Source organism: Tyto alba, unplaced genomic scaffold (genome assembly GCF_018691265.1).
Source record: "Tyto alba isolate M040663 unplaced genomic scaffold, T.alba_DEE_v4.0 Super-Scaffold_14, whole genome shotgun sequence".
NCBI classification, from domain to species: Eukaryota; Metazoa; Chordata; class Aves; order Strigiformes; family Tytonidae; genus Tyto; species Tyto alba.
In genome coordinates, this window is record NW_024881276.1 from 51,238,579 (window position 1) to 51,262,870 (window position 24,292).

The window sequence follows — 24,292 nt, forward strand, 5'->3', positions numbered from 1 at the left end:
ATCTTATTTCAGTTTACAAATAAGTATATTACAATCCCATTTCAAGGTAAGAATTTTTTTCTTTAGTCTTCTCTTAACTATAAAGCATTCTGTTAAAATACTTAGTATATCTTTATATTATAAATAATTTATAACCTCATTACTTCCGCAAAAGCAGTAAATAATTTTTAAAATATCAATTTTTCAGTATATAAAAGTATCAGTGTCTATAGTGTAAACATTAATAACTTAGCAGCTTCATAACTTTTAAGGTGAACTTGGCGTTTTAATGGCTTTGCCTCCCACATTCCTGTGTATATTAAGTGTTGAATTATAGTAAATGTGACTATACGTTTTTGAGTTAAAACGTTAATCTTTTCAGATATAATTTAGGCCCTTAGGTTTATTAAACAAAAATGTATGAGTTGACTAAAGCTAAGAGAAATAAAGCTGTCGTTGTGCAGTCAGTCCATTTTGCAAAGATGATGCGTGGCTTCTGCATCTTGTTGGAGAACGTTTGTGAGCAGGTCTGAATTTGATTGAATAAAAATAAGTAGGAGTTCATGATTTGCAATATTTTTTTCTATATTTGTAGGTATTAATTATGCTTATACTGAACAGAAATACAATTTTTTCCGTTAAGAATCCTGCATGTAGATGTTTAGCTTTTGGAGTTATAATTTGGTAACTTTGTTTTACACAGTTTGATATAACTGATTTAAGTATTAAGTTCTCAACACATTTTATGTAATGCCAGGAATAAAATCTACAAGTACTGTTTTAATACACTCATATCGTCCTTACATCTTAACATGTAATTATTGTAACATGTATTACTTCATAGTTATCCATGGCTGTGAAAGATATGGTTATTTTAAATTCTCTCTTTTACAGTGGCTCTTAATAAGAATATTAAGCTGACAGTGGATACTCTGGATCTGAGAAGGTTTGGCTTGTGGAGAGCTGACAGTGACTGTTCTTCAACAATGATCATTTTCCTTTGGTTGTCTGTAGATTATGTGGAGAAGATTGAAACTCAATTAGGAAAGTTAGTTGTCACCAAGCCATGTGAGTAAACTCTTTCCTTGAAATGCAATGAAAAGGTCTAATATATGGCATACCAATAAAGCAGTTATTTTACATATGTGTTTCTGGAATACAGAGGAAAGCCTATATGTTTTTAACCATAAGTTTGGCAGTTTTGCTTTTCTGAAGTACCTTGCAGTACCTGTATTTGGAAGAAAAAAGTAACATAATGTGATACAAACCCACTGGTACTTAATAAAAAGACATTGTAACACAGTTTGGTTGTAATCTGTGTGAGAAGGCTTTCTGAAACTAGGTTTGTGTATAAAGTATCCCTGCTTCTAAAATAAATGGGATCTTTTAAGTGTCCTTACACTTAAGTAATGTATATGCTAGCTGAAAGGCTTGGCAGATGAAAACTGATCTGATCTTTGACGAGACTGCATTGGGCCATGGCATTGTTATTGGTGAAAGTTTCAACTAAAGTCAAAGAGGGCTATTTAGTCTGTAGGGTATTATGGACTAGGTCTATGTGTTTTTCTGCTGTGAAGCTCTGTAAAACTAAGTATAACTTTTGCTTAAATATTTAGAGTGGTGCAATCACACAAGGTTTTTACACTAACAAAATCATTGCAAAATGACATCTACCAAAATGATGATGTCAGAGTTGCCTTTGTGAATTTTAACGGTATGTTTACTCTGTGCAAATGCCACCTGTATGAAGAAAAATTGTAAGTAATGTTAACTTAACACGAGGAGTACGAGTAGTTTGAAGGGAGATGCTGAGTGAAATTTTAGCAGTGAGTTACCTTTATTTGACATAAGTTTATCAGTTACTGATAGCTTCTATAGACACAATTCTCAGTGAAATGAGTGAAATGTGTGTACGAAGCTAAGAGGCACTTGTTAATCTTAGGTTTACCTTGATTATATTCTTGTTGTAGGAGAAACCTTCAGGAGTTGTTACTAAATTTCTATGCTTGAATGTTTTATGCCTTTTAAATATGTAGTAATGTAAATATTTTGAACTATATGTAGAGACTTGTTGAAACAAATCAGTGATGGTTTTACAGATTGTAGAAATGGTTGCTATGATTTTATTCTGTCTTAGTGTGTTGCTATTAGAGGAAAATATATTGTGCCAGATCTGACAACCTGAGAGGGGTGAGGCTGCTGCAGTTCCATGTCCCCACATCCAACCAGTATCAAGGCTGAAGATGTTAGTCCCAATAGGTAGAGCACTCGTGTACATGTGTACATATGTAGCTGGCCACCCAGATAACACAGACACACAGCACTCATGCAAACATAGACAGTGCCAACAGCCCCATCCTGCAGGATGGAGGCCCACTTGTGATAAAATACATATATACACATGCACATACGTACAAAGCGGATCCCTCTGTCAGCTGGGCTCAGACACTCAGTCTGCCTAGCTGCTGGCCCTGGATCCCAGTCTCCTCAGTTGCTGGCACCTGGACACACAAGCCACCGAGGCCCGTGCCAGTTTCTGGTACAGACTGTCATGTGCACACAGGCACACAGCTGGCCAGGATGCCTCTGGTCCCAAAAGCTGACCCTGCTGTGCTCTCATCCTTAGAGATACACAGGCAGTCTCCCAGCCAGAGCTGTCCCTTGAGGACCTGCTCAGCCTCCTGGCTCCCAGGGCACTTAACCTATTCACCTAGTTTGGCTTGATCTTTGCTAGCAATCACGTGCACTCACTCCATTTGCTGCACTCAGGGCCCCAGATGCACATGTCAAATAGAAAGTTCCTCACCCAGGAGAGAGTTAGAAAGGAATTTAATAAGACAACAGGACAGCATGTGCTGATCAATCCACAGGGTGTGGACACACAAGCATGTTGACCAGGAAAGTATTTAGATGTGACTGGTACTTTTTATGCCCTTAGCCCCATATTTTCCCATGTTTTGAGAGGGATTTGCTCCCTCTCAAGTTAACTAAATGCCTCCCTTTGCTTGCCTTTGGTTTTTCCCTTAAACATCCCATAAGTACTGCACAATCCCAAAATGCTCTTCCCCTGCATCCCATCATGTGTGCCATACGCCTCAGCAGCAACCCCTCCTCAGTCCAAAAGGTGCTCTGGTGTTGACTCATCTTAATGGGTTTCAGGTCTGGACTCTGGGGCTGAGGCTCTCCTGGGAAGGACCCAGACCAGCTGTCCCTTCCTCCCAGTTCTTAATTAGGGCTCCTGCCTGCCGTTGTACCCCTGTGCTCCCCTGGGCTTGTGGAGGTGGGCCTTTGGTGGGCTGATGGCTTCTGTGCTGAATGTGGCAGGATATTATTTGGGCGTCCCCTCCCGCCTTTGTCTCTCTATACTCCTTTGTGGGCGTGCCGACAAGTTTTTATCACGTAACTTAATAATTAATACTCTCTATTCTTCCCTTTTTCTAGCCAAATCTAGTGAATTTGTATTTCTTGAACTGTCCCAACCACTCACAAAATGGAAAGAAAATGAACTGACTGAATTGATTACAAATGTGAGCAAGAAGAAGAGAGCACCAGATCTCCTTGAGTTTTTGTCTCTGAAGCAAGCATTACCCTTGTTGAAGGACCTTTCTCCTGAAGAGAGCTCTTTTATGAGTTACAGAAAGGGTTTACTAAAACAGTGTATGCCAGAAGAGAATACCTCAGATGCTCATGAGCCTGCGGTTCAGGTTAGTGTGTAGCTGTTGCTTGATTCATCACTACTTGTCAGCATTCACACATTCTAGTAAATCTTAGATCAGCCTTCTTTCTTAATCCATAGCTCAGAAAAAAACAGTCGTGTTTGTTATTTTTCTCTCACAATGGGGCAAGATTTGCAGTAAATTAGGTTGTGTCCACTGAGGGGTAGTGTATACACCTCATCTGTATGTGACAAATACTGAAGCTTTAGCTTAACTCATGGCTGCCTGTGCCTGGAAACCACAGGGATTTCCTGCCCTTGTGATGTCTCCAGTGTAGCAAGTTGGTAGTAATCAAGTAATGGATGATGGATCCATTTTTCAGTTGAGCTGAAGGTGAAGGGGTGCAGCAGAGGAGTAGCCGTGTATCTTGCTTGTTCCAGACACCTCGAAATATTCTTGTGGGGGGATCCACAGCTTGAAATGCTAAATGATTCCTAACGCTGCTGGGGAGGTGGGGCTGTGCAAGTTAATGTGTTAATACACTGCCCTCTCAGGAACAGATGTCTCAACCCAACCCCACATCAGTGTCACTTCAGAAATTACCTATGTTTGTTCCCATCAATAGAAAGCACAGAGGCAACAGATCAATCTGGCTATGAAACTGGGAACTTAACAATTGAGCCAGCCAGTTCAGGTCTGTATCGTTTTTAGACAAATTGTTAAGAACTAGATTTTCAAACCTTCCAAGCATACATAGCTCCTTTTAAGACAGTCTGATACTTCCCTCCATCTTTCCAGGTCCTGTTTCTTCCCCCAAACCAATTCTGCATCAGTTGGCTGAATAACGCTTAAACAGTTTTAGAGAGAGGTTATGAACAGATGAAAACCTGTCATCATTTTAAAAGGAACGTAAATTTTTATTTGGCATGTTGGCCTAAATGCTGATAAACACTTACGCACTCCAGCAAGGTTGCTCTTAAGTGATGCAAGATACTCGTGGGCCTCAGGCTTGCTTTTTATGTGTTCTGTTTTACATATCAAGCTATATAATGCTTTTTATTATTACTGTTGTTTGAATATTTTCTGGTAGGAATCAAAACCAAAAGTGGGCAGGCCCAGTTACGCCCTTGCAAATAAACAGAATTGTGGTTTCTATTCTATCTCTCTGTCCTGTGCACTGAATGAAGAATGGAAAGAAGTAAGAGAAACCGGAGCAGTTAAGAAGTAAGTATATTTCATATAAATTAGAAGGTGAAAATAAAATGAACTGAATAAACAAATTGCAGGAGTAAAAACTGTGGCTTAACTACCATTCTCTAGTTGTTTTGAAAGTGTTGTGTGAAAGATGCTCTAGAAATCTAAAATATCACCAGGTATGAATGGAGTTATTCCTGTTTCCATCCTAATAATTAACAGACAAAATGGGCATGTGACAGGATGACAGAAGATCTCAGAGAAATTAGAGAATACCTGAACTGTGACTACAAGGTCATATAATGGATGAATCAACGGGAGGGTAGGGACGTTATGGCCTCTGTGAGTGTCCATCTAAGGGTGTATCACAGCAAAACTATTGCTAAATTAAGCTGAGCTTTTTTTTTTTAAATCTAAACAATGTTTTCTTTCACTGTTCTGCTACATGCAATCTATTTCTAACTAGTTTGTCATACAGTTTACTAGTTAATACAGGAGCATGGATAACAAAAGATACTAGAAAATCAGAACACACAAATGTGTAAGGCAGCAAGATACTAGGATAGTGCTATTAGTTCTGTCTGCACTAGTCTGTTAGTCCTCATACTTGTAGTATGGCAAACATTAGTGAAGTAAATTGCTCTTAAGAACTCTTGCTGTTTGATGTCACTGTTTTTATTGACAATATATCAGTTGGTTTTGTTTCTGCAACAGCAAAAAAGCTCAGTTCATGGTTCCAGTTAAGTAATGTGGTTGTTAATCTAGAGCTTTTAAAAAACATTTTTAATTACTAGTGTTAGAGGTAACTTGGGCAGTTTCAAACCACTTACAGTACATATGCTGCATGGTGCATAAACCCAAGTTTCCTGCTTGGAAATGTGTGAGTCCTTATTGGAGTCTTAATAAATAGAAAATCAATGTTCATTCATACCATTTGAAAATATGTCCCCTAGTATTTCTTCCCATTTTATATAGCCATTTGTCAGTTGCTGTTATCAAAAATAATCCCCTTTTCAAAAACTTTTCTTAAAATTTCAGTATGCATTGGGATGCATATTTCTTTTGTAACACTTAACTATTGGAGGAAGAAACGGTAAAGGACTTCTGAGTTAGTCAACAGTTTTGAGAACTACCGCTTTTAATAGGACTTCTAGAAAATCTTCTACATGTGGAACTTCCGTACTAAGAAGAATGTCACGTAAAACACAGTTTGTCACTGTTATAACATGATCTGTGTTTTCTAGTTTAATTGTTTACCCACCCCCACCTGCAAAAGGAGGACTGGGAGTCACAAGAGAAGACCTAGAGTGCTTAGAATATGGAGAGTTTCTCAATGATGTCATCATTGATTTCTATCTTAAGTAAGTAATCACAGCTTTAATTGTGCCCTTCTTTCTGGGACCTAATCTGGTCTTGAATGTTATTGTAAATGCTGGTCACTAAATATGGTACAACGATTTCAGAAGTAACAGTGTGATGAATTTATAAGTCGGACTTTCTTTAAAGCTTTAGTGTATTCTCAGCAGTTTAATTTGTTTCAATTCCATTCTTCTTGTCCCTCTAAAGGGCTGTGATACAATCCAGATAGAAGAGTCAGGGGAAAAAAAGCCTCTTGACAACCTCACAGAACAGAACGCTAAGCAGTTTTAAGCTCGCAGTTGAACAAAGTATAGAGGGTCTGTACTAGTAATTTATTTACTGTGTTTTCATGAAGTGGAGCATCCTCTGCTATTCTTTGGAAGAGTTCAGTAATTCTTTTGATGCACAGCTCCTGCAAAAAGGAACACATCTAATACTTCTTAATGAAGTTGTGCTTGTCATGCCTGCTTCATGCCATCCTGCTGAAGTTGTTTTTGAAAACAAGTTTTCCAGAACTGGCATTGTGGGCCACCATTCCCTAAAGCTGATGTTTATTTTCCCTGTGCTGACTTAAACCTTAACAGAATTCTGGCTCTTCCAAAGATTGTCTGCAAGAATTCCATTTTGCTTGGCATCCAGCATGGCTGCAGGAACTGTGAACAATAGGAAGCCAGTTAAAAATTCTTGTCTAGAGGATTAGGGAAAAGAAATGTGTACTGGAGTATTTCAGTGTGGTTTTGCAGCAAAGCTCCCTGCATTTTGCTCTAAACTAGAAATAAATCATACAGTGCGGTCCTCTCAATAGCTGTAGTTTCATCTCACAAGAAAAGGAAGATTTGAGTAAAGTAATTTAATGCAATCATTGCAGAAACCCTTCTGCTTTTTAAATTTGTTAGACTTCCCACACTCTGAGTTTTCACTGTATTGTAAGCTGTCTCCTGTATGACTGTGTTCCTCAAGTCATCAGATGAAGCTGGTGGCACCTTGTGTAGGATGCCTGCAATTATGAGAACTTTGGCCTTCTAGGATGACAGAATGAACACTCAAGCTGATGTTTATAGTAAAATAATAAACAGGAAAACCATACAGAATGAGTACTTGTAGAATATTTATCTTAACTTTCACATGCGTAACCTGTAGAAGTAAAATGGGCAATTTCTAGTATGGACTTGTTCTCTGCTTTTTGTACACACAGGAGTAAAGCACTTCATAGGTTTATATTTGATTAGGTTTTTAAGCCTGTCTTAATTGCAAGGGCTGGAAACCTAATTCTGAAAATAAATTCAGAAGCATTAATACCGGAGCACAAATCTTAGATAAAAAATAACTGAATTCTTAGTAGATGCTTGCCTGTTACATACTCTAATGTCTACTCGTGCATAGAGAAAATAGAGTTGAGAGAAAAGTTTGGCGTAATTAGCGGCTGTGAAGGCAACTGATAGTAAGCATAACCTGAGTATGTTGTCATTAAAGTAATTGTTCTTCTTTTTTATCAGTAGTGGTACTTCCTAGAAAAGGAATTTAATCATTTCCCTCTTTTTTTCTTTGGTAGATACCTGTTGTTGGAGAAGGTGCCAAAACATCTTGCTGACCGTACACACATTTTTAGCAGTTTCTTCTACAAGTGCCTAACCAGGACAGAAAAAAACACTGAGGGGGATCTCAAAGTTTCGTAAGTTAATTTTAGATACAATTATGACCAGAAATAATGGTACCACTTAGAAGTTCTTCAAATTAGCACATAAAATAGTCATCAGTGTTCTCCAAAGGATTAGTGGTTAAATGTTGTAACTCGCAATTTAAGTATACTGGTGTTTTTCATTAAAACCTACATGTGATTTATACTGAACATGAATGAAAATGTCATCACCTTTCTCCAACTTTGAATCTTTACTTCAGACAATTATTTTTTTGTTACAAACTCAGAGTTTTACAAGGCATGCATCACTTTAGGAAACTACACTTCTAAAAATATTTTTAGATTTACCACATATTTCATTTTACATATTGGTAATAAATTATTGTCCACATTTTTAGTAAGAAAAATTTCTTACACACCGAGTTTACACATTTATTTTCTAACACTTGAGCCCTCTGGAATTGGAGTTTCACAAAAAGGTATCATTAACAGCTCAAGAGCAGTGTATCATGTGTTTCCAGCTGTATAAAGGGTATGACTATCCCTAACACACTTTTCGTTCCTTCTTAACACTGATGTTTGAGAGTGGAGCTTGCTCTGCCAGTTTACTTACGTTGGTGATCTGCCAGCAACTTTCATTCTGTTTCATCATTCAGCTTATCGAAGATTTTTTTCTGTTTCTCTCTGAACTAATTTTTCTGCTGTAATCCATGAAGTCCCCAGATTTTTCATTCTACTGGCAAACACGGCCACCTGCTCAAAGAGGTGTGCCATCTTGTTTGTGTTACAGTCACTGATGGGTGAAAGCTGTGTTAAAGGGAAAAAGAAATCAATTTCTGTAATATTCTCAAAGATGTCTCAAAAATTCTTGAGAGAATGTCTTCCATCATTTTATTGTCTTCTGACCGTGAATGTTCGGAGGCGGAGACAAAATTATCCATATTAAGAATGCTGTTGTGCCTTGATCTTATTCCTTTTACAAGTCTGGACTGTCCATAACCTTGAGGAGCTGGAATGGGACTCTTAATTCACCATATTTCAAGCACTGTATCTGCTCTGGACCAGGAGATAGCTTTGGAAATTCTAGCTGTGTGTTTGGCCTTAGATACTTACCTGGTGATTACAGATGGTTTGGGTTCTGTTTGTTTATGTGGGTTTTTTTTGATAAATGGATAATGGAAAATTTGGCTCTGTACTCTTGTAAATGAAATTAACTGATGTAGCAAATTAACTTAAAGACCCTTTCATTTCTTCCCACTGCTTAGGCAGTAGATTGAGAAAGCTCATTCTGCAGGTGCTTTCCCAGGTTGCAAACATGCCTTCCCTTTTTAAGTTCTCAGTGCTTCTAGAGTCATGTAGCAGAGGAAGTTTGCAGCAAGTCTTCACTTAATGCTGGCCCATGTGGAGTCCCACAGTTGCCTGTTTTTCCTCACTCCTCACTCCTTTTCTCCCGTTCTTCCTGCACTGATGTTATGTTTCTTGATCACAGATTAGGATGGAATCAGAATGGTAATAGGGATGTCTCCAAAATAGAGTGAATTTTGCTTTCAGATCACATTGGAACAAAGTTCTATGAACCATTGGTTTCTATTTCAACTTGTGCAAACTAAGAAAGTTGAATATCTAAATTTAAGTTTCTTCTCAAATTTTTCTTCTTCTTGTAGTATTCTGTTCTCATGCTTTATATCTGTAGGACTGGAAATGAAATATGCTCCAGCATTTAAAGCTCATGACTGGAGGGAATCTGTTTCAGGTCTGGCAGTGCTATGAGTGTGTTGCACGACCCTGTGCAAGGTATTTAGCTTTTTCCTTCAAAAGATAAGATTGTTTAGGTAGGCCTTCAAAAGTGGTACTGTGAAGCTTAATTCATGCATGTTTGGAAATTTCTATAGATCTGTTTTTACACTGGCTGGTGTTTAGATGAGATTTTTGCGTTTAGTGTAGTAAATAATAATTGCTGGATAAATAACTGCAAGAAATCCTTTTAAATCTGTGGATGATTTTTTCCAGAAGAGTTTAAGACGCTTCAGAAGTGATTTGTTAGTCACTTGGGCTTAATGGTGTGCTGCTGTAATTTTTTTCTTTGTTGGGGAAATTTCAAGAGTAAATGAAAAACCCATTGAGGGACTGGGAAGATGTAGGAGTACTAATCCCTATACCTTGCTTTAACTAAAAAGAACAAATCTGTCAACAAATTGTCATTTGGTTCCTGCAGAGCAGCACAGAGAAGACACAGAAGAGTAAGAACATGGACTCGTCATATAAACATCTTCAGTAAAGATTATATCTTTGTGCCTGTGAATGAGGAGTAAGTATGTGTTCTAGACACCTTTTCTGATATTTAAAGATTTAAATATTTGAATGTTGTGATGATAAAAAGATTTACGTCTGTAAGCTTGTATTGTTGGAAATGAACACGCTAGATTTTGAAGTAGTAACAGGTGTGGAATGAGTAATTTTGAAGTCTCTTCCAAAGTTAAACTTTTTATTTAGTTGTCTTCAGTAAACTTTGCATCTTTGTTTTTTGTTTTACTGGAAATTGTTTTCATGTATTTTTCAAAATAATTTGTGTGTCATTATGATGATTCCTGTGCACTTAAATAATATTTCCATAAAGAAATCACAGCAATTCATAGTGTTAATGGATCAGGAGTAGTACTTCCATGGTCTGTGCCTTGGCCTGGTTGAATAACTGACTGGCACATGGAAACTCCAGTAAAACTGAGTAGTCATTGAGTGTTACATATGCTAAACAGCTGCAGAAATAGATGAGGCTAGAGGCATGCCAAACCTTCAGCTATAGTCAAAACTTCAATCACCATCACAGATTATTTATTTATTTATTTATTTAACACCATGTGGGATGTTGTTGTTTCTTTAAAAAGTAATTGATATTTATTTTTGCTGTTATGCCACAATGCAGAGTAAAAAACAAGTGAGAAGGTTAGTATGAGATGCCATGGAGGAACACGGCAACGATGGTTATGTGTTATAGAACTGTTGTCCATGAGCTCTTTATGTTATAAAAACTTTTCATAACCTTTTCAGAAGCAAATGTCACACAGTTTTGACATTTTTTTTCCTCCCCACTTTTTCCCCACTGCTGGGCAGGTGTCATTGGTACATTGCAGTTGTCTGTTTTCCTTGGTTAGAAGCAGCTGTGTATGAGGACTGTCCACATCAGAATTCATTGTATCACCAGCCTCAACAGTCTCCACTTCAGTCAGAGAGTGGGAACACTAGAACTGGTTCAGTGTTGGTCTTTCCTAGTAACTTCAAGGATGAAGTAGAAATGGATGCTAACAGAAGTTCATTCACAAAAGGTAGGTAATCTAGAAGAAAATTATGTCAGTTCATATACAGTTCTAATAGTGTCATAATCCTTGAAGGAGGGATATGATGTCTTAAAAAGTACCTTTCACATCAAGTTTGATGTAATATGCTTTTGTATTACTGAGCATAGCAAGGACTGTACTGGATTCTTCTTGTCTGCAACTCTGGAAAATACTGGAAGGGACATGTAAAATCAGTGGCTCAGATCCCATCAAGAGTGGAAGGTTCTTAGATTTCAGTAAGAATTTTATCAGGAAGATAGGCTCTCACTTACTCTGCTATTTAAACATTCAGAAGGGAAGCAAAATTAGTTTATACTTCACTATCATATACTAATAATCATGAATTTGAAAATGAAAATACTTCAGTTAGGAAATACTTTCTTAAGACTTTTTAATTTGTTCTTTTGTAATAGGTGGCAACGAAATTGCTGCTTCTGCTTCAGTCCTGGATTCAGGTATTTCTAAAGTAAGTGCCTTTTTGCACTTAGAGGAAAAACATGTTACTCTGTTTCTGAAGGCTCTGAGACTTGACCGAGTGATTTTGCATCATCTTTGTTGCAGGAGCTGTTGATGTTTGCATGGCCTGCAGCATGTGCAAGGCCCTAAAGTCCTCCTTTCCCAACCTATGTTACCTATGCTATGCTTTCACATGTTTTTAAAAATTATCAGTTTCTCCCTTTCTGAAATGGGAGTGTTTCTGGCTTTATATTTAAATCTGTGAAGATGTTTGAGTTTATTATTATTGTAGAGTTTTTTTAAGGTTATTTTTATTTTCTCTTCTCCCAGATCTCCCTAAGTAATTCCAAAAGGCAAATTTGTAAAAGGTAGGTTTCTGTTTTCATACTAATATTGCATCATTAAATTATATTAAGAAATTCTGCAGTAATTCAGTTACTTGTCATAAAGCCACAGCTGCAGGGACTTGTCCATTTTTTTTCCACATTTGTTCAGATATTGATGTTCTTACTAAACTTTATTCAAACAAAAATTAGCTTCGGTAGTGTTGGTAATGACAGACTACAATAATTGGTTTGTTTTTGTTGTGTACAGGCCTTGTATACTCATCTTAGATTCTTTGAAAGCTGGTTCCGTGCAGAAAACAGTTCGGGTTTTGAGAGAGTAAGTAACTACAGTTTCTGTTTACTAGCAAGAGATACTGCTGGTGATATTTCTATGTTCAAAATACTTTTTTCTATAAAGGTGTACATTTCTAACGCTAAAGGAAAATCCATAAAGAGTCATAAAAAAGAAGACTGTAATAGCATTACAGAGGCTTGTGTGAAAAGCCTGTCTTTGTTCTGCAGCCCTGATATAACACAAAAATTGTAAAATGGATAGTCTTTGTGAAATTGGGAAAAAAAAAATAGAGGGTTTAGGATGTTTTGTTTGTTTTGTTGGTTTGTTTTTGTTTTGTTTGGGGGTTTTCTGTTGGTTTTGTTTGTTTGTTTGTTTTGTTGTTTTTTTGGGGGGTTTCTTTTAATCCCCTCCAGTTCAGTAATGGAGGGAGGGTGTTTTTAAAGGTAGAAAAAACATTCTTTAAAATTAATGACTTGAAATTTAAATTATTAATTTTCCAAAGGGCTGATTTTTTTTTTGATGGAGCTTACAGAATTACAGTGTTAAATCCACTCCTATATATGTGCAAAAAAAAAAAAAAAAAAAAAAGTAGAAACTAGACTGAAGCTGTCTAAAAGCCTGATGTGTCGGTATAGTTATATCAGAATGGTATTATCTGTTTGGAAAAGTGGGAGTAAAAATATATTAAATCTTTTATGTGATAAGTATGTAAGTATCGGAAGAACAGCTTCAAACTTTCAGTATTTTTACATACTCCTAACAACTTTAACATCTATTGACAACTTTTTAAAAAGTTGCTAATATTAAATATTTGAAGCTGAGCAGAATTGTTCTTTATGTTCTCTGTTGTAAAAATCCGACCCTTATACTTTCAGTCCTGTCTTCAAAATCAGTGGCCAGTTCAGTGAGTTGCCACTGAAGTACAAGAGCAATAGAAAAGCCTGATAACAAAGAAGTCCTAATCGTTAAAGAAGTGATCCCCTAAGATTTTTAGCAAGTCTTTATATACCTTGTACTTCACTGAAAGGAACAAAAATATGTAAACCAAATAGTACCTCCTTCTTGTAAAAGTAAATTCTTAAAAAGACTATGTGAGGGTTAGATGAGAGAGAATTTTCTGTGACACCATCTATTCCCTAGATAGAAAGGCCTAGCCACCATGTGTGTTTTATTAACTTAGTGCTTTGAGCTACTCTGGGGATTAAAATTCCAGAGTAGGTAGTTTCCTCGAGTTCAGAGAGATGTCATGAAAAGTCAGAAAGAAAAGATGTGATTTATGGAGTTGTGAGATCAGGAAGGTTTGGGAAGCAGACCTCTTATTCCTTCAATTTGCGGTTACACCCTGAAAGCAGAAGTTTAAGTCCACTGATGGAGGGGTTCCGTGACCTCTTCTTTCCTTGCCTTGATTTTTGTTGTGTTTTGGGCAGTGGGCAGGCTCAAACAGATTAATTATCAAGTCATCGGTTCTTGCAGTTTCTAAGGAATGTGCTTTGCTGAACTGTCTTCATCTTTGAATTCCTTCATGTTTGCATTCTTTTCACAGTTGCCATTTTCCCCCAAAAGGTGTTTTGGGTGTTTTATATTTATTTTTATTCTCGGAATTGCAAGGACTTAAGGCTTTTAGAAATCAAACACAAGGTCTGACTTTAGGGAATAGAAATTTTATACATTGTCAGACCTTATGTTTGATTTTCACAAGCCCTGAGCCCTTGCAACTCTGCCTAAAGTCAGCAGAAAAATATAGGCAACTGTTGCCTGTGAAAATCAGACCCTTATGCTTTCATTCCCATCTTCAAAATCAGTAGCTAGCCCAGAATGTGGGGTCAGTGAGTTGATACTGAAGCACAAGAACAATATAAAAGCCTGATGACAATTAAATCATAATCATTAAAGAAGAGATCTCTTAAGGTGTTTAACAAGTCTTTATATGCCTTCTACACTAGTAGGTTGCAAGGGCTATATTGATGCAATTGTAACTGAAGTTGTTTGTAAGGTGAATTCTAAGGTTTTTTTAATGGTTTGCTGAGGTTAAAAAACCACTACTGGCCTTTCAGGATGAACCCAGCAAAAATCTGTGTGATAGCCAGGAGAGATTAATTGAGTTCTTCCTTCAGTTAAGGTTTGAAAATGTCCTGGTATCCTAATAGCTTGAAGAAACTCAACATAAATTGCCTTTTAAATAACATAATGCATTTTTCTGTTTTGTATATTGCATATTATGTGGTAGACATGCCTCTGAGTGTGATAGAATATTGGATAGTGGAAATTGTGTTGTTCCTTGTATGAATTTCTTTAACAGATTATGAGAAAGAAATTGGTTAAAGCTATTTTAGCTTTTTGGCCAGTTCCAGAACAATATTGAAGAGTATCCCAAAATGCATTGAGCTTGGAAGTTATTTCTCAAGTATTTAATCTGTTTGCTTTCTTTTGTAGGTACCTTGAAATGGAATGGGAAGCTAAACGAAAAACGCATCGAGAATTCAATAATTCAACAATGATTGACCTGTGTCCCAGAGTGCCTAAACAAGATAACAGCAGTGACTGTGGGGTCTATTTACTGCAATATGTGGAAAGCTTCTTCCAGGTACAAACGGAAACTACCTTCCCCTTTTCCCAAAATTACCTTAAACACAAGAAAACCTATTTCTGAGGGAAATAGCCAGACACAAAAGCCTGTAATGGTCAGCCTCAAATGTGTCAAAGTCATTTGAGGAAGAGGAGATAAAACACATTCTTCAAGTAGTGGCCGGGGTCTTTGTATCTGGAGCACAGACAGTTTCTCATCTGTGTTTGCTGGCAAACATTTCTGACCTTGTAGTTTAATGTTGCTTTTACACTGACACGTTCAATATCTCTAAGGATTTGGATGTATTTGGAGTCTATGTAGCTTACACATTTCTGCCTATAGATGTTACAAAGGCACCTTTTCTGTGCATATCTTCTTGTAGCCTCTAAAACTTTGGTCAGCCTATGCATTGGTCTTTCAGGGGCTCTGCAGGCAGCAGCTTCTGCAGAGAGGGAGGAGGAATCCTTAACAGGGAATGCCCAGAGCTAAGGGAGCCTCTCCTTGTTCAGCACATACATTTAAACATCTGCAAATGCTTGGCTGCAGGCACTGTCTTTTAGGGTGGCCACAACCCTTCTTCCCCTTGATCAGTGCAGTGTCCTCTTGCTCTGTCCTTTGAATGTCACTGCTTGTCTGATGCTTTTATGTGTGATCTGTGTTCTCTCTGAGAGTCCTGTGCATGGAAAGTCTTGTGTGGGCCCATGGGCAGTGGAAAGATTGTTCTTCTATAGTAGAAAAGATTGCCATTCCAAAGTGCCTGAGCACTAATGTACACAGCATAGGGAATAAATGTGAGGAATTAGAGATTTGTGTGCAGTTGCAGGGCTGTGAACTTGTTGATCACAGGGACCTGATAGGATAGCTCACATGACTGGAGTGCTGTGATGGGTGGATACAGGCTCTTTAGGAAGGACAGGCTGGGAAGACAATGAGATAGGGTTGTCCTTGATGTGAGAGAGCAGCTGGAATTCATGGAGCTCTGCCTAGGGTTGGATGAGGAGCCAACCTGAGAGTTTATGGGTAGTGATTAAAGAGCAGAATATGGGTGACATAGTAGTGGGCATCTGCTGCAGGCTGCCTGATCGGGAAAAACAAGAGGCCACCTACGGACAGCTACAAGCAGCCTCATGTTCACAGGGACTGTGGTTCCTGTGGGGGACTTTAACCACCCTGACATCTACTGGAGGGGCAACACAGAAGGACATAAGCAATTCAGGATGTTCCTGGAGAGCATCCATGACAGCTTCCTGACCGAAGTGGTGGAGGAGGCAATGAGGAGAGGTGCTCTGCTGGTCCACATACTCACAATCAAGGAAGGTCTGGTTGGGCATATAAAGGTCAAAGGCAGGCTTGGCTGCAGCAGCCATAAGATGGTGGAGTTCAAGATCATGAGAGGAAAGAGCAGGGCAAAAAGCAAGGCCACAAACCTGGATTTTGGCCTCTTCGGGGACCTGCTTGGAAGAGTTTCACGGGATAAGGCCTTGGAAGGAACAGGGGTCCAAGAAGCCTGGTTGACATTCAAGGAACACCTCCTCCAAGCTAAAGAACAATACATCCAAAAAAGCAGGAAGGAAAGCAAAGATGTGAGGAGGCCTGCATGGATAGAGGAGCAGCTCCTGGCAAAACTCAAGCATAAGAAGGAAGTATACAGAAGACCGAAGCAGGGACAAGTAACCTGGGAGGAATATAGAGACACTGTCCAAGCATACAGAAACATAATTCAGTAAGCCAGACCCAACTGGAGTTTAATCTGGTGCAGGATGTCAAAGGCAACAAGAAGGGTTTCTATAATTATCTAAGCAGCAAAAGGAAGACTAGGGAAGATGCGGAGTGACTGCTGAATTCCCTGGGGCCCTGGTGACACAGGACATGGAAAAGGCTGAGCTTCTGAATGCCACCTTCATCTCACTCTTTACTAACAAGACAGGCTTTCAGGAGTTCCAGGCCCCAGAGACTGGGGAAAAGACTGAAGCAAGGAAGACATACCCTTGCTGGAAAAGGATCAGGCTAGGGAATACTTAAACTGGGCATTCCTAAATCTATGGGTTCTAGTGGGATGAGGGAGTCCATGAGTGTTGAGGGAGCTGGCTGATATCATTCTGAGACCACTCTTTATAATCTTTGAATGGTCCTGGCGATTGGGAGAAGACTGGAGGAAAGCAGATCTCCTACCTTCAAAAAAAGACAGAAAGGAAGACCTGGGGAGTGACAGGCTGGTCAGCCTCAACTTTGTTCATGGGAATGTGATGAAGCAACTAATCCTGGAAACAATTTTCAGACATGTGAAGGACAAGAAGGCGATCAAGAGTAGTCAGCATGGATTCAAAAAGTGAGGGGGGAGTCATGCTTGACCCACCTGATAACCTTTTATAGTAAAATGACTGGCTTGGTAGATGAGGGGAGGGAAGTCGATATTGTCTACCTGGATTTCAGCAAGGCCTTGGGCACTGTCTCCCATAAGATCCTCATAGAGAAACTGATAGAATATGGGCTGTATGACCCCGGGATTCAATACTGGGTCCTGTCCTGTTTAACATCTTCATTAATGATCTGAGTGTTGGGGCAGAGTGCACCCTCAGCAAGTTCACAGATGACACAAAACTGTAAGGAGTGGCTGATACACCAGAGGGTTGTGTTGCCACCCAGAGGGATGCTTGAGAATGGGCTGACAGGAACCTCATGCAGTTTAACAAGAAGTGTAGAGTCCTGCACCTAGGGAGTAATAACCTCAGGCACCAATATATGCAGGGGGTCACCCAGATGGAAAGAAGCTTTGCTGAAAAGGACCTAAGAGTCCTGGTGGCCATCAAGTTGAACAGGTGCCAGCAGTGTGTCGTTGCAGAGAAGAAGGCTAGCAGTATCCTGGTCTATGTTGGGAGCACTGTTCCCAGCAGTTCAAGGGAGGTGATCCTTCTCCTCTTCTCAGTGCTACATCCAGTTCTGGGCTCCCCAGTACAAGAGAGATGGTGCTATTGGGGCAAGTCCAGCAAAGGGTCACAAGGATTATTAAGGTACTGGATCATCTCTCCTATGAGGAAGGGTTCAGAGAGCTGGGACTCTGAGAGAGGGCTCAGGGAGGATACTATCAGTGTGTACAAATTCCTGAAGGGAGGGTGCAAAATGGACAAAGCCCTCTCTTTTCAGTGATGCCCAGTAACAGGACAAGAGGCAATAGATGCAAACAGAAACACAGCAGATTCCCCCTAAGGAAACATAAGGAAAACATGTGGAAATGCATTTTTTTTTTCTTTTTACTGTGAGGGTGACCAAGTGCAGTTTGCCCAAAGAGGTTGTAGAGTGTCCCTCCTTGGAGATGTTCAAACTCTGCCTGGATGTGGTCCTGGCCACTAGCTCTAGGTGGCTCTGCTTGAGTAGGGGTGTTGGACCAGACGGCCTCCAGAAGTTCTTTCAATCGTCAACCATTCTGTGATTGATGAGTTGAACTCTTGTGTAGGTGGAAGATTAAATTCTTTACCAATGCTTTTGAGCTGCCCATTCTTTAACAGTGGGGTCATGTTGTGCTTGCAGAAGCAAGGCCTGCGCAATTTGGTTGCAATTTGTCCTGAACATACCAGGGCTCATAGACCACAAATCGTGATGTGTTTTTCGCTTAGCTTTTTTGGTTTATCATATACTACTTTACTCAAAGGGAGAAGAAGGTGAAATGTAAGCATGGCAAAAGAATGAAGAAGGAAAAAAATTTCCTTTGGCAAATCAGATGTAGATTTGTGGTCTTCCTGCCAAAGCTGTCAGCATTTCTCAGTCATTTCAATTTGCTGTCCTCTTTTGTTCTGCATTCTCCCCTTCTTGTGTCCTGCTAAAACTGCTAGCAGTGTTCTTGCTTTTTTATTGTCTTCTGCCAGACAGACCAACTTATGACAGAAAAACACGTGCCTGAGGCAACAAAACCTCAGCATGCTTAACAGCTCTATGCTTGATCCTTCTCTGTAGTGTAATTATACGTGTGTGTTTTGTGACCTAAGTGCATCTGTCCCGTGTTAGATATCAAGAGTATGTCTAATTGTATCAGAATACATGGAATCTGCCTTGAATATGTGCTTATGCTTATGTATCTTTAAGAGAAGTGATGATAACCTGTTTGGTGTTCTTACCATGTGCTAAGGGTATGTATATATGAGATTACCATGGAGGAACTGGAATTTGACTTTGAACCCTGTCACTGTCTTATGGAAACTTGTGACTCCTTGGTCTCAGCAGTAATGGAAGAGTTTGAAATTCTTTTTGAAGCTTGCTTTAGGAAATTCATGTTGTAAATGTTGTTTTTTCTGTTACCAGAATCCCATAGTTAACTTTGAACAGCCGCTGCATCTGGAGAATTGGTTTCCTCGTCAGCTGATCAGAAGCAAAAGGGAAGAAATTCGAGACCTGATCTTGCAACTGCACTTTCAGCAGCATCGTGGCAGCAGCAGCTGATAAATCTAATAAGCCAGACCTGGCAAAGAACATTGCTGTATAAAGTAACTGGAAGTCTGCCTAGCATCATTTATGTTCTTTCTGCCTTGGAAGGAGAAAAAAAAAAAAAAACAAAACAACAACAAAAAACACAAGAATTATTTTGTTTGTTCAGTGTGTATATATTGAAAGAATTTTTCATTTGAGTTATGTGGTCATAGAATGCAGTTGTAGAGGGAAAAGGAGAAGGTTGTAGATAAAAGTGTAAGTATGTCAAAGGTAGTATGTATGGATTGCTAATTGATTCTTTGCTTGGAATATGAAAGCTGTGTACAGGTATGTGCCACAAGGATATAAAAACACTTTAATCTTTTGGAGCCTGTTCTTTACAGTTCAGTATAAACATGGATGATCATGTAGGAGTCAGGCCTGAAACAGGATTTTGACCCTACTATGTCTCTCTTGATTTTTGCAGCTCATACAGATAGTATGAATACTATGTATTGTTTTAATTTAAGGATATAATATTGACTCTCTTGAGATGTATTTTTTGTTTCTAATTATATACAGAAGTAGTCTATTAGAAAATTCTGTCAAGATTTGAGGCTCTTGAGTTTTGATTTTTAAAATTTTTTTTGCTCCCGAGCATTTTCATCATAAACATTTATTTCCATGAGTGGAAGACATTCACTTGAGAGTAACCACTGAAATATTTTGAAGTCAAGAGTGGATATTTTTTAAGTATTTTTTTTATAATTTGTTTTTCTTACCAGAATTTAGAAGATATATTACTGTCAAAGTACATGCCCATACAATACATGTAGGCAGTAAATTTTTAATCCTATTTGACGTATTTTTGGGAGTTATTCCTGCGAATCATATGTCATCACTTGCATTAGAAGAGCAAGCACTTTGTGGCTTAACAACCTCAGAAGTTTGAAGTGTTTTACTGAAAAATAAGGCCATTTTCATTCAAAAAGGTCATTATGCTATATATAATGTGTCTTTAAGATAAGTACTTTACATAAAAGACAAACAGGATTTATACTTTTCTCAGGAGGATTGAGTAAAGATGTGTGAATATTTGAATGTTTGAACTTGGACTTGATTTGATAAACAAGCACAGGTTTATTATTTTCTAAATACGTATTTATGTAGTTTTTCTTCAAGGAGTGATCACATAAAACTTTAATAACATTTTGACATGTGCACACTTTTTTATGTAGTTACTGCATGATAGAAGGTGACTGTTTTAAGAGGATGCTTTCTCCTGGTCCCCACTGTAAGTAAACTTAAGTGTCATTGCACCCTTTGGAAGGGACCACATGTCAGATAACCACCAGAACCACCTGTGTTGTAAACATATCTACAAAACCAGAGCTTTTAAAGCTGGAAGTAGGCTGGAGAGTAAAAATAAAAACTGAGGGCAACCCAAGGATGTGAATGTTTTTATGGCATTGCAGAATTCTCAGGGCCCCTTCCCTCAGGACATCTCTAAAACCTAGCATTTGGAAAATCCAGTTACTACTTCAGGTTCTGTACAGTCATAAAAAAAACACTCACCCACCATTGTTTCTCAAACCAGGAAGCATTCCTTCTGGAGAAGAGAGGCAATTTTAAACAGAGATAATTTGCTGAGCGCAGTTACCTTCTGTATAGCTGTGAGCAGCCTAGCACAATTACTGTATGTTTTTTTTCTCTTTGTTTCTACTTTAGTTCTGTAGTTTGTCACTAACCCGCCACCAACATCTGTCCCCCTCATCCCAGAGTTTTTGTGGCTTTCATCACCTAAATCACGTCATCAGCGTTACTTACAGGGATAGTCTGTGTATTTATTGTAAGACAGATGAAGGATAAAATGTGGAAATGTGTGCCCTTTCTCTAGACCTTTTTAATTGATGAATAATTTCAGTGTTCCCTTCTGAAAAATAGTTTGGGCCTTCATAAAGTAATTTGTTCTTTTTTTTTTTTTTTATATTAGTTTATAGATATTTAAAAGCAAAAGTCATGTATAAACTTTTCTAAATTGGTTTTATAAGGTTAAAGGATTGCCTTTGCAGATTTATTAGATATGTGCTACCTGAATGCCAATACATTTGATATTAAAATGATCTCCAGAAGTTGCTGATTGTGATTGCTGCCATTCTTTTCCCAGCTGCTACAAATGGCCAGTGAGCTAAGTGTAAGATAGGCCACCTTACTGCTTTTAAGGTATACACACAGTATGTGTCTCTTAACCCAAATTTGTATCAAAGTGATTATTTGTTCTCCAGTCCTTATAAAGGCACGTGCAGCTAGTTCACAGCTTCTTGTGGCAATCAAGGCTGCTTTTTGACCCAGGAGCCTCAGAGCTGTTTTCTGCAGTTAGGCTGACAGTCTTGGCAGCCTGAATTACTAGGCTGTGAAATGCCTGGGACCACCAGCCACAACCCACCCCATTCCAGCCATCTGCATTTAACAGGATACATGGTGAATGCTAGGCAGTGTCTCTGGAAAAAGTTATGCTCCAGGTACCTTTGTGCTTACTTTTTAGTTGCTAGGACTAATCAAAGATAACTTTTAGCATATATAAGGCACCAGACTGACTCAGGGATGTTTTTGCACAGCTGCATCTCAGTTTCCTGTATTAGTGCCTGTTTAACTGAAATGCTGGAGTGGTGTGATACTTGATAGCAAACCAGTCTTTGTGTGGCTCTCAACCCTACACTGTGTGATTTTGGTTTCAAGGCAACGAATTGTACTAGAAGTGCTAAATGTAGCTATCAATTTCTTTAAAAGAAACCGTTATCTTCTGGCTGTGTGGGACCAGAAACTGGCTTCCATGAAGAAATCTGAGTCATGGAGATCCACTTAAGGTACTTACTGTTGGCAAGCAAGACACATGAAACAAGGTGGAAGAGAAGTAACTTGTAGGAAGTAAATCTTTGAGGAAAAATAGAAAAATCCCCCTAGTTTTCATCAAGAGTTGGAGAAGTGAATCATGAAACTGCAAGTGTGCTTTTTAAAAAGCATCTGTGGACTGCTGTGTTTTTGTCTGGAATTGCAGGCATAGCTTCATCGCAGTCCATCTGTCCTTTTGTGGGACTTGCCTCCTAAATTTTGACTCTGAAGTGTGCTTGCACTACTCAATATTACACTTTACAAAATAATAAAAACTTAAAAGACACAGTAGTAACACTTTTATCTTGATTATGACAGGGAGGCAGAATATCGCTTCTGGCAACACCCCCCAAAAAGATTCTGGTTTCTAGATGGAAAAGCAAGAATTTTAGAATGAGACTTGAAAGGTCTCAGGATTGAAAATGTTTCCATTAATGGTCGAATAAAAACCAACAGCAATAATTCTGTCCGACCAAGTTGGAAACACTGTTCAAAGACAAAGCACAGGCACCGGGGTCATCTTTGAGTGTTGAACAAGGTAAGAGAAACTTATCTGATCAACAGTTCAGAAAAGGAGGACTGCTGACAATAGGTTTACATTACATGGAGAGAGTAGGTAATAAAGTATTACATTAATTTCGTTGACCTCACTTCCTGATTTTTTTGTTCTTAATACTTTACAATACTACATGATAGAAGAGATGGCAGTACAACAGGCTATGTTGGGCTGAATTTGCGGAGCTGGAATGCTAAACAGCCTCTGATATTGCTTATTCTTGAGAGACAGTTCACCAGAGAATTCTCCAGGAGCACAAGCAAGAAGTGGTAATGATGAAATGCTTGGCCACAGGAACCGAACAAGTGAAAAGGTTTTGTCTAACCTAATTGTCTCAGCTGAACTGATTGGGAATTTTGTTGGTGAATCCTATCAAATGCCATAAAGTCAGTTGCTGTAGTCCAGTCACAGGAGACAATTTGTAATGGTGGTATTAAGTTGTGTGAGCTTGGAGATAAGGAGTGCCTGCCATCATGTGGGTTTTCATTAGAGGCATTTTCATTGGAGTAAACATATATTTTGCCCCCCTTTTTTTTTTTTTTTAGTTACAGATAAATGGGTTTAACTTTTGAAGAAATTACATTTGAAAACCAATTATCTAGAACAGTATGTGTGCTGTAGTAGAATTTTGGTGACCATTACCCTTGTAGAAAACTATAATTCAGCTTATCACATTTGCTACATGAAAGTGCATGTCCTTTCTTTTCAGAAATGAAAATTGGCAGAAAATTGTCTTTTTATTTCTGGAGATACTGATGTGACTTTGGCATGTTAAATCATTAAGGTTATACTTCCTTTTTTTTTTCCCCAGCAAGAATATACTTTTCCTGAATACTTATGAACAGGTACAATTTGGCTGCTGGAAATGAAAAAATAGGCATCTTCTGATTCAGAGTACTATTGTAGAGGCTTTTAGTCAAATCAATGGAGGAGTTAACTTGCCAAGGTCATTCTGTAAATCTACTGCAAGAGATTTGCTTGTTTAAAGAAGCTTTCACTGATGATTGTGCTTTTAGTTATGACTTTTGATATCATAAATGTAGGAGATGTTCAGCTGTTATAAATCTGAATTTCAGTGCTGAAATCAGTGTTGAATTTAAAATTGATAGCTTGAACTAAATAAACTTGAATGTAAATGTTTAAAAATATTTAATCGCACAGAAGCTGACATAGCCATACCATAGAAGATTAATTTTGACAGAGATATAAAGCAGGTAGTTTTTATACTATTCACATTATGAGTGCCTTAGAATACTTTGCTGATAAAAAAAGCCACAATGACATAAATCTGAAAACTCTCCAGGAAAACTTTTAATTGGATTTCATACTCTTACTGAAGCACAGATATTCTTGAGAATTTTTTCTAAGAAGATTAGTTGTCATGCATTCTTGAGGTAAGTTAACTGTTGCCTTTATAAGTGTGTATAGTATTTCTAATCTTGATTCAGCTGCATTTTTGCAGGGTACTGCAACCAAAAACATTCATGACTTTGAAAGCACCAGCCTCTGCAGAGGATTAAAAACAAAAAGTTGGGCTGTGTTGTTGAGTTCAGGATCATAATGAAGGTACCCAATCCAGCCTCAAAAGTTGCTCTACCTAGAGATGCTGAATAGGACTTCAGAACAGTTTATAAGCAC

The 24,292-nt window shown here is 38.4% G+C and overlaps 1 protein-coding gene across 6 annotated transcripts in view; it reads left to right on the forward strand.

Moving 5' to 3' along the window:
* SENP7 (SUMO specific peptidase 7) overlaps positions 1 to 21,338 on the forward strand; it is a 48,282-nt gene extending 26,944 nt beyond the window's left edge. For all 6 annotated transcript variants that reach the window (XM_042788698.1, XM_042788696.1, XM_042788699.1 and 3 more), the window contains 13 exons: positions 13 to 46; positions 874 to 1,047; positions 3,421 to 3,683; positions 4,726 to 4,859; positions 6,074 to 6,190; positions 7,741 to 7,860; positions 10,043 to 10,135; positions 10,939 to 11,150; positions 11,576 to 11,628; positions 11,949 to 11,986; positions 12,213 to 12,281; positions 14,673 to 14,823; positions 19,102 to 21,338. In XM_042788698.1, the coding sequence (XP_042644632.1) occupies positions 13 to 46; positions 874 to 1,047; positions 3,421 to 3,683; positions 4,726 to 4,859; positions 6,074 to 6,190; positions 7,741 to 7,860; positions 10,043 to 10,135; positions 10,939 to 11,150; positions 11,576 to 11,628; positions 11,949 to 11,986; positions 12,213 to 12,281; positions 14,673 to 14,823; positions 19,102 to 19,239 (1,596 nt within the window). In that variant the 3' untranslated portion in view covers positions 19,240 to 21,338. The remainder of the gene's footprint in view (positions 1 to 12; positions 47 to 873; positions 1,048 to 3,420; positions 3,684 to 4,725; positions 4,860 to 6,073; positions 6,191 to 7,740; positions 7,861 to 10,042; positions 10,136 to 10,938; positions 11,151 to 11,575; positions 11,629 to 11,948; positions 11,987 to 12,212; positions 12,282 to 14,672; positions 14,824 to 19,101) is intronic.
* Positions 21,339 to 24,292: the final 2,954 nt, after the last annotated feature.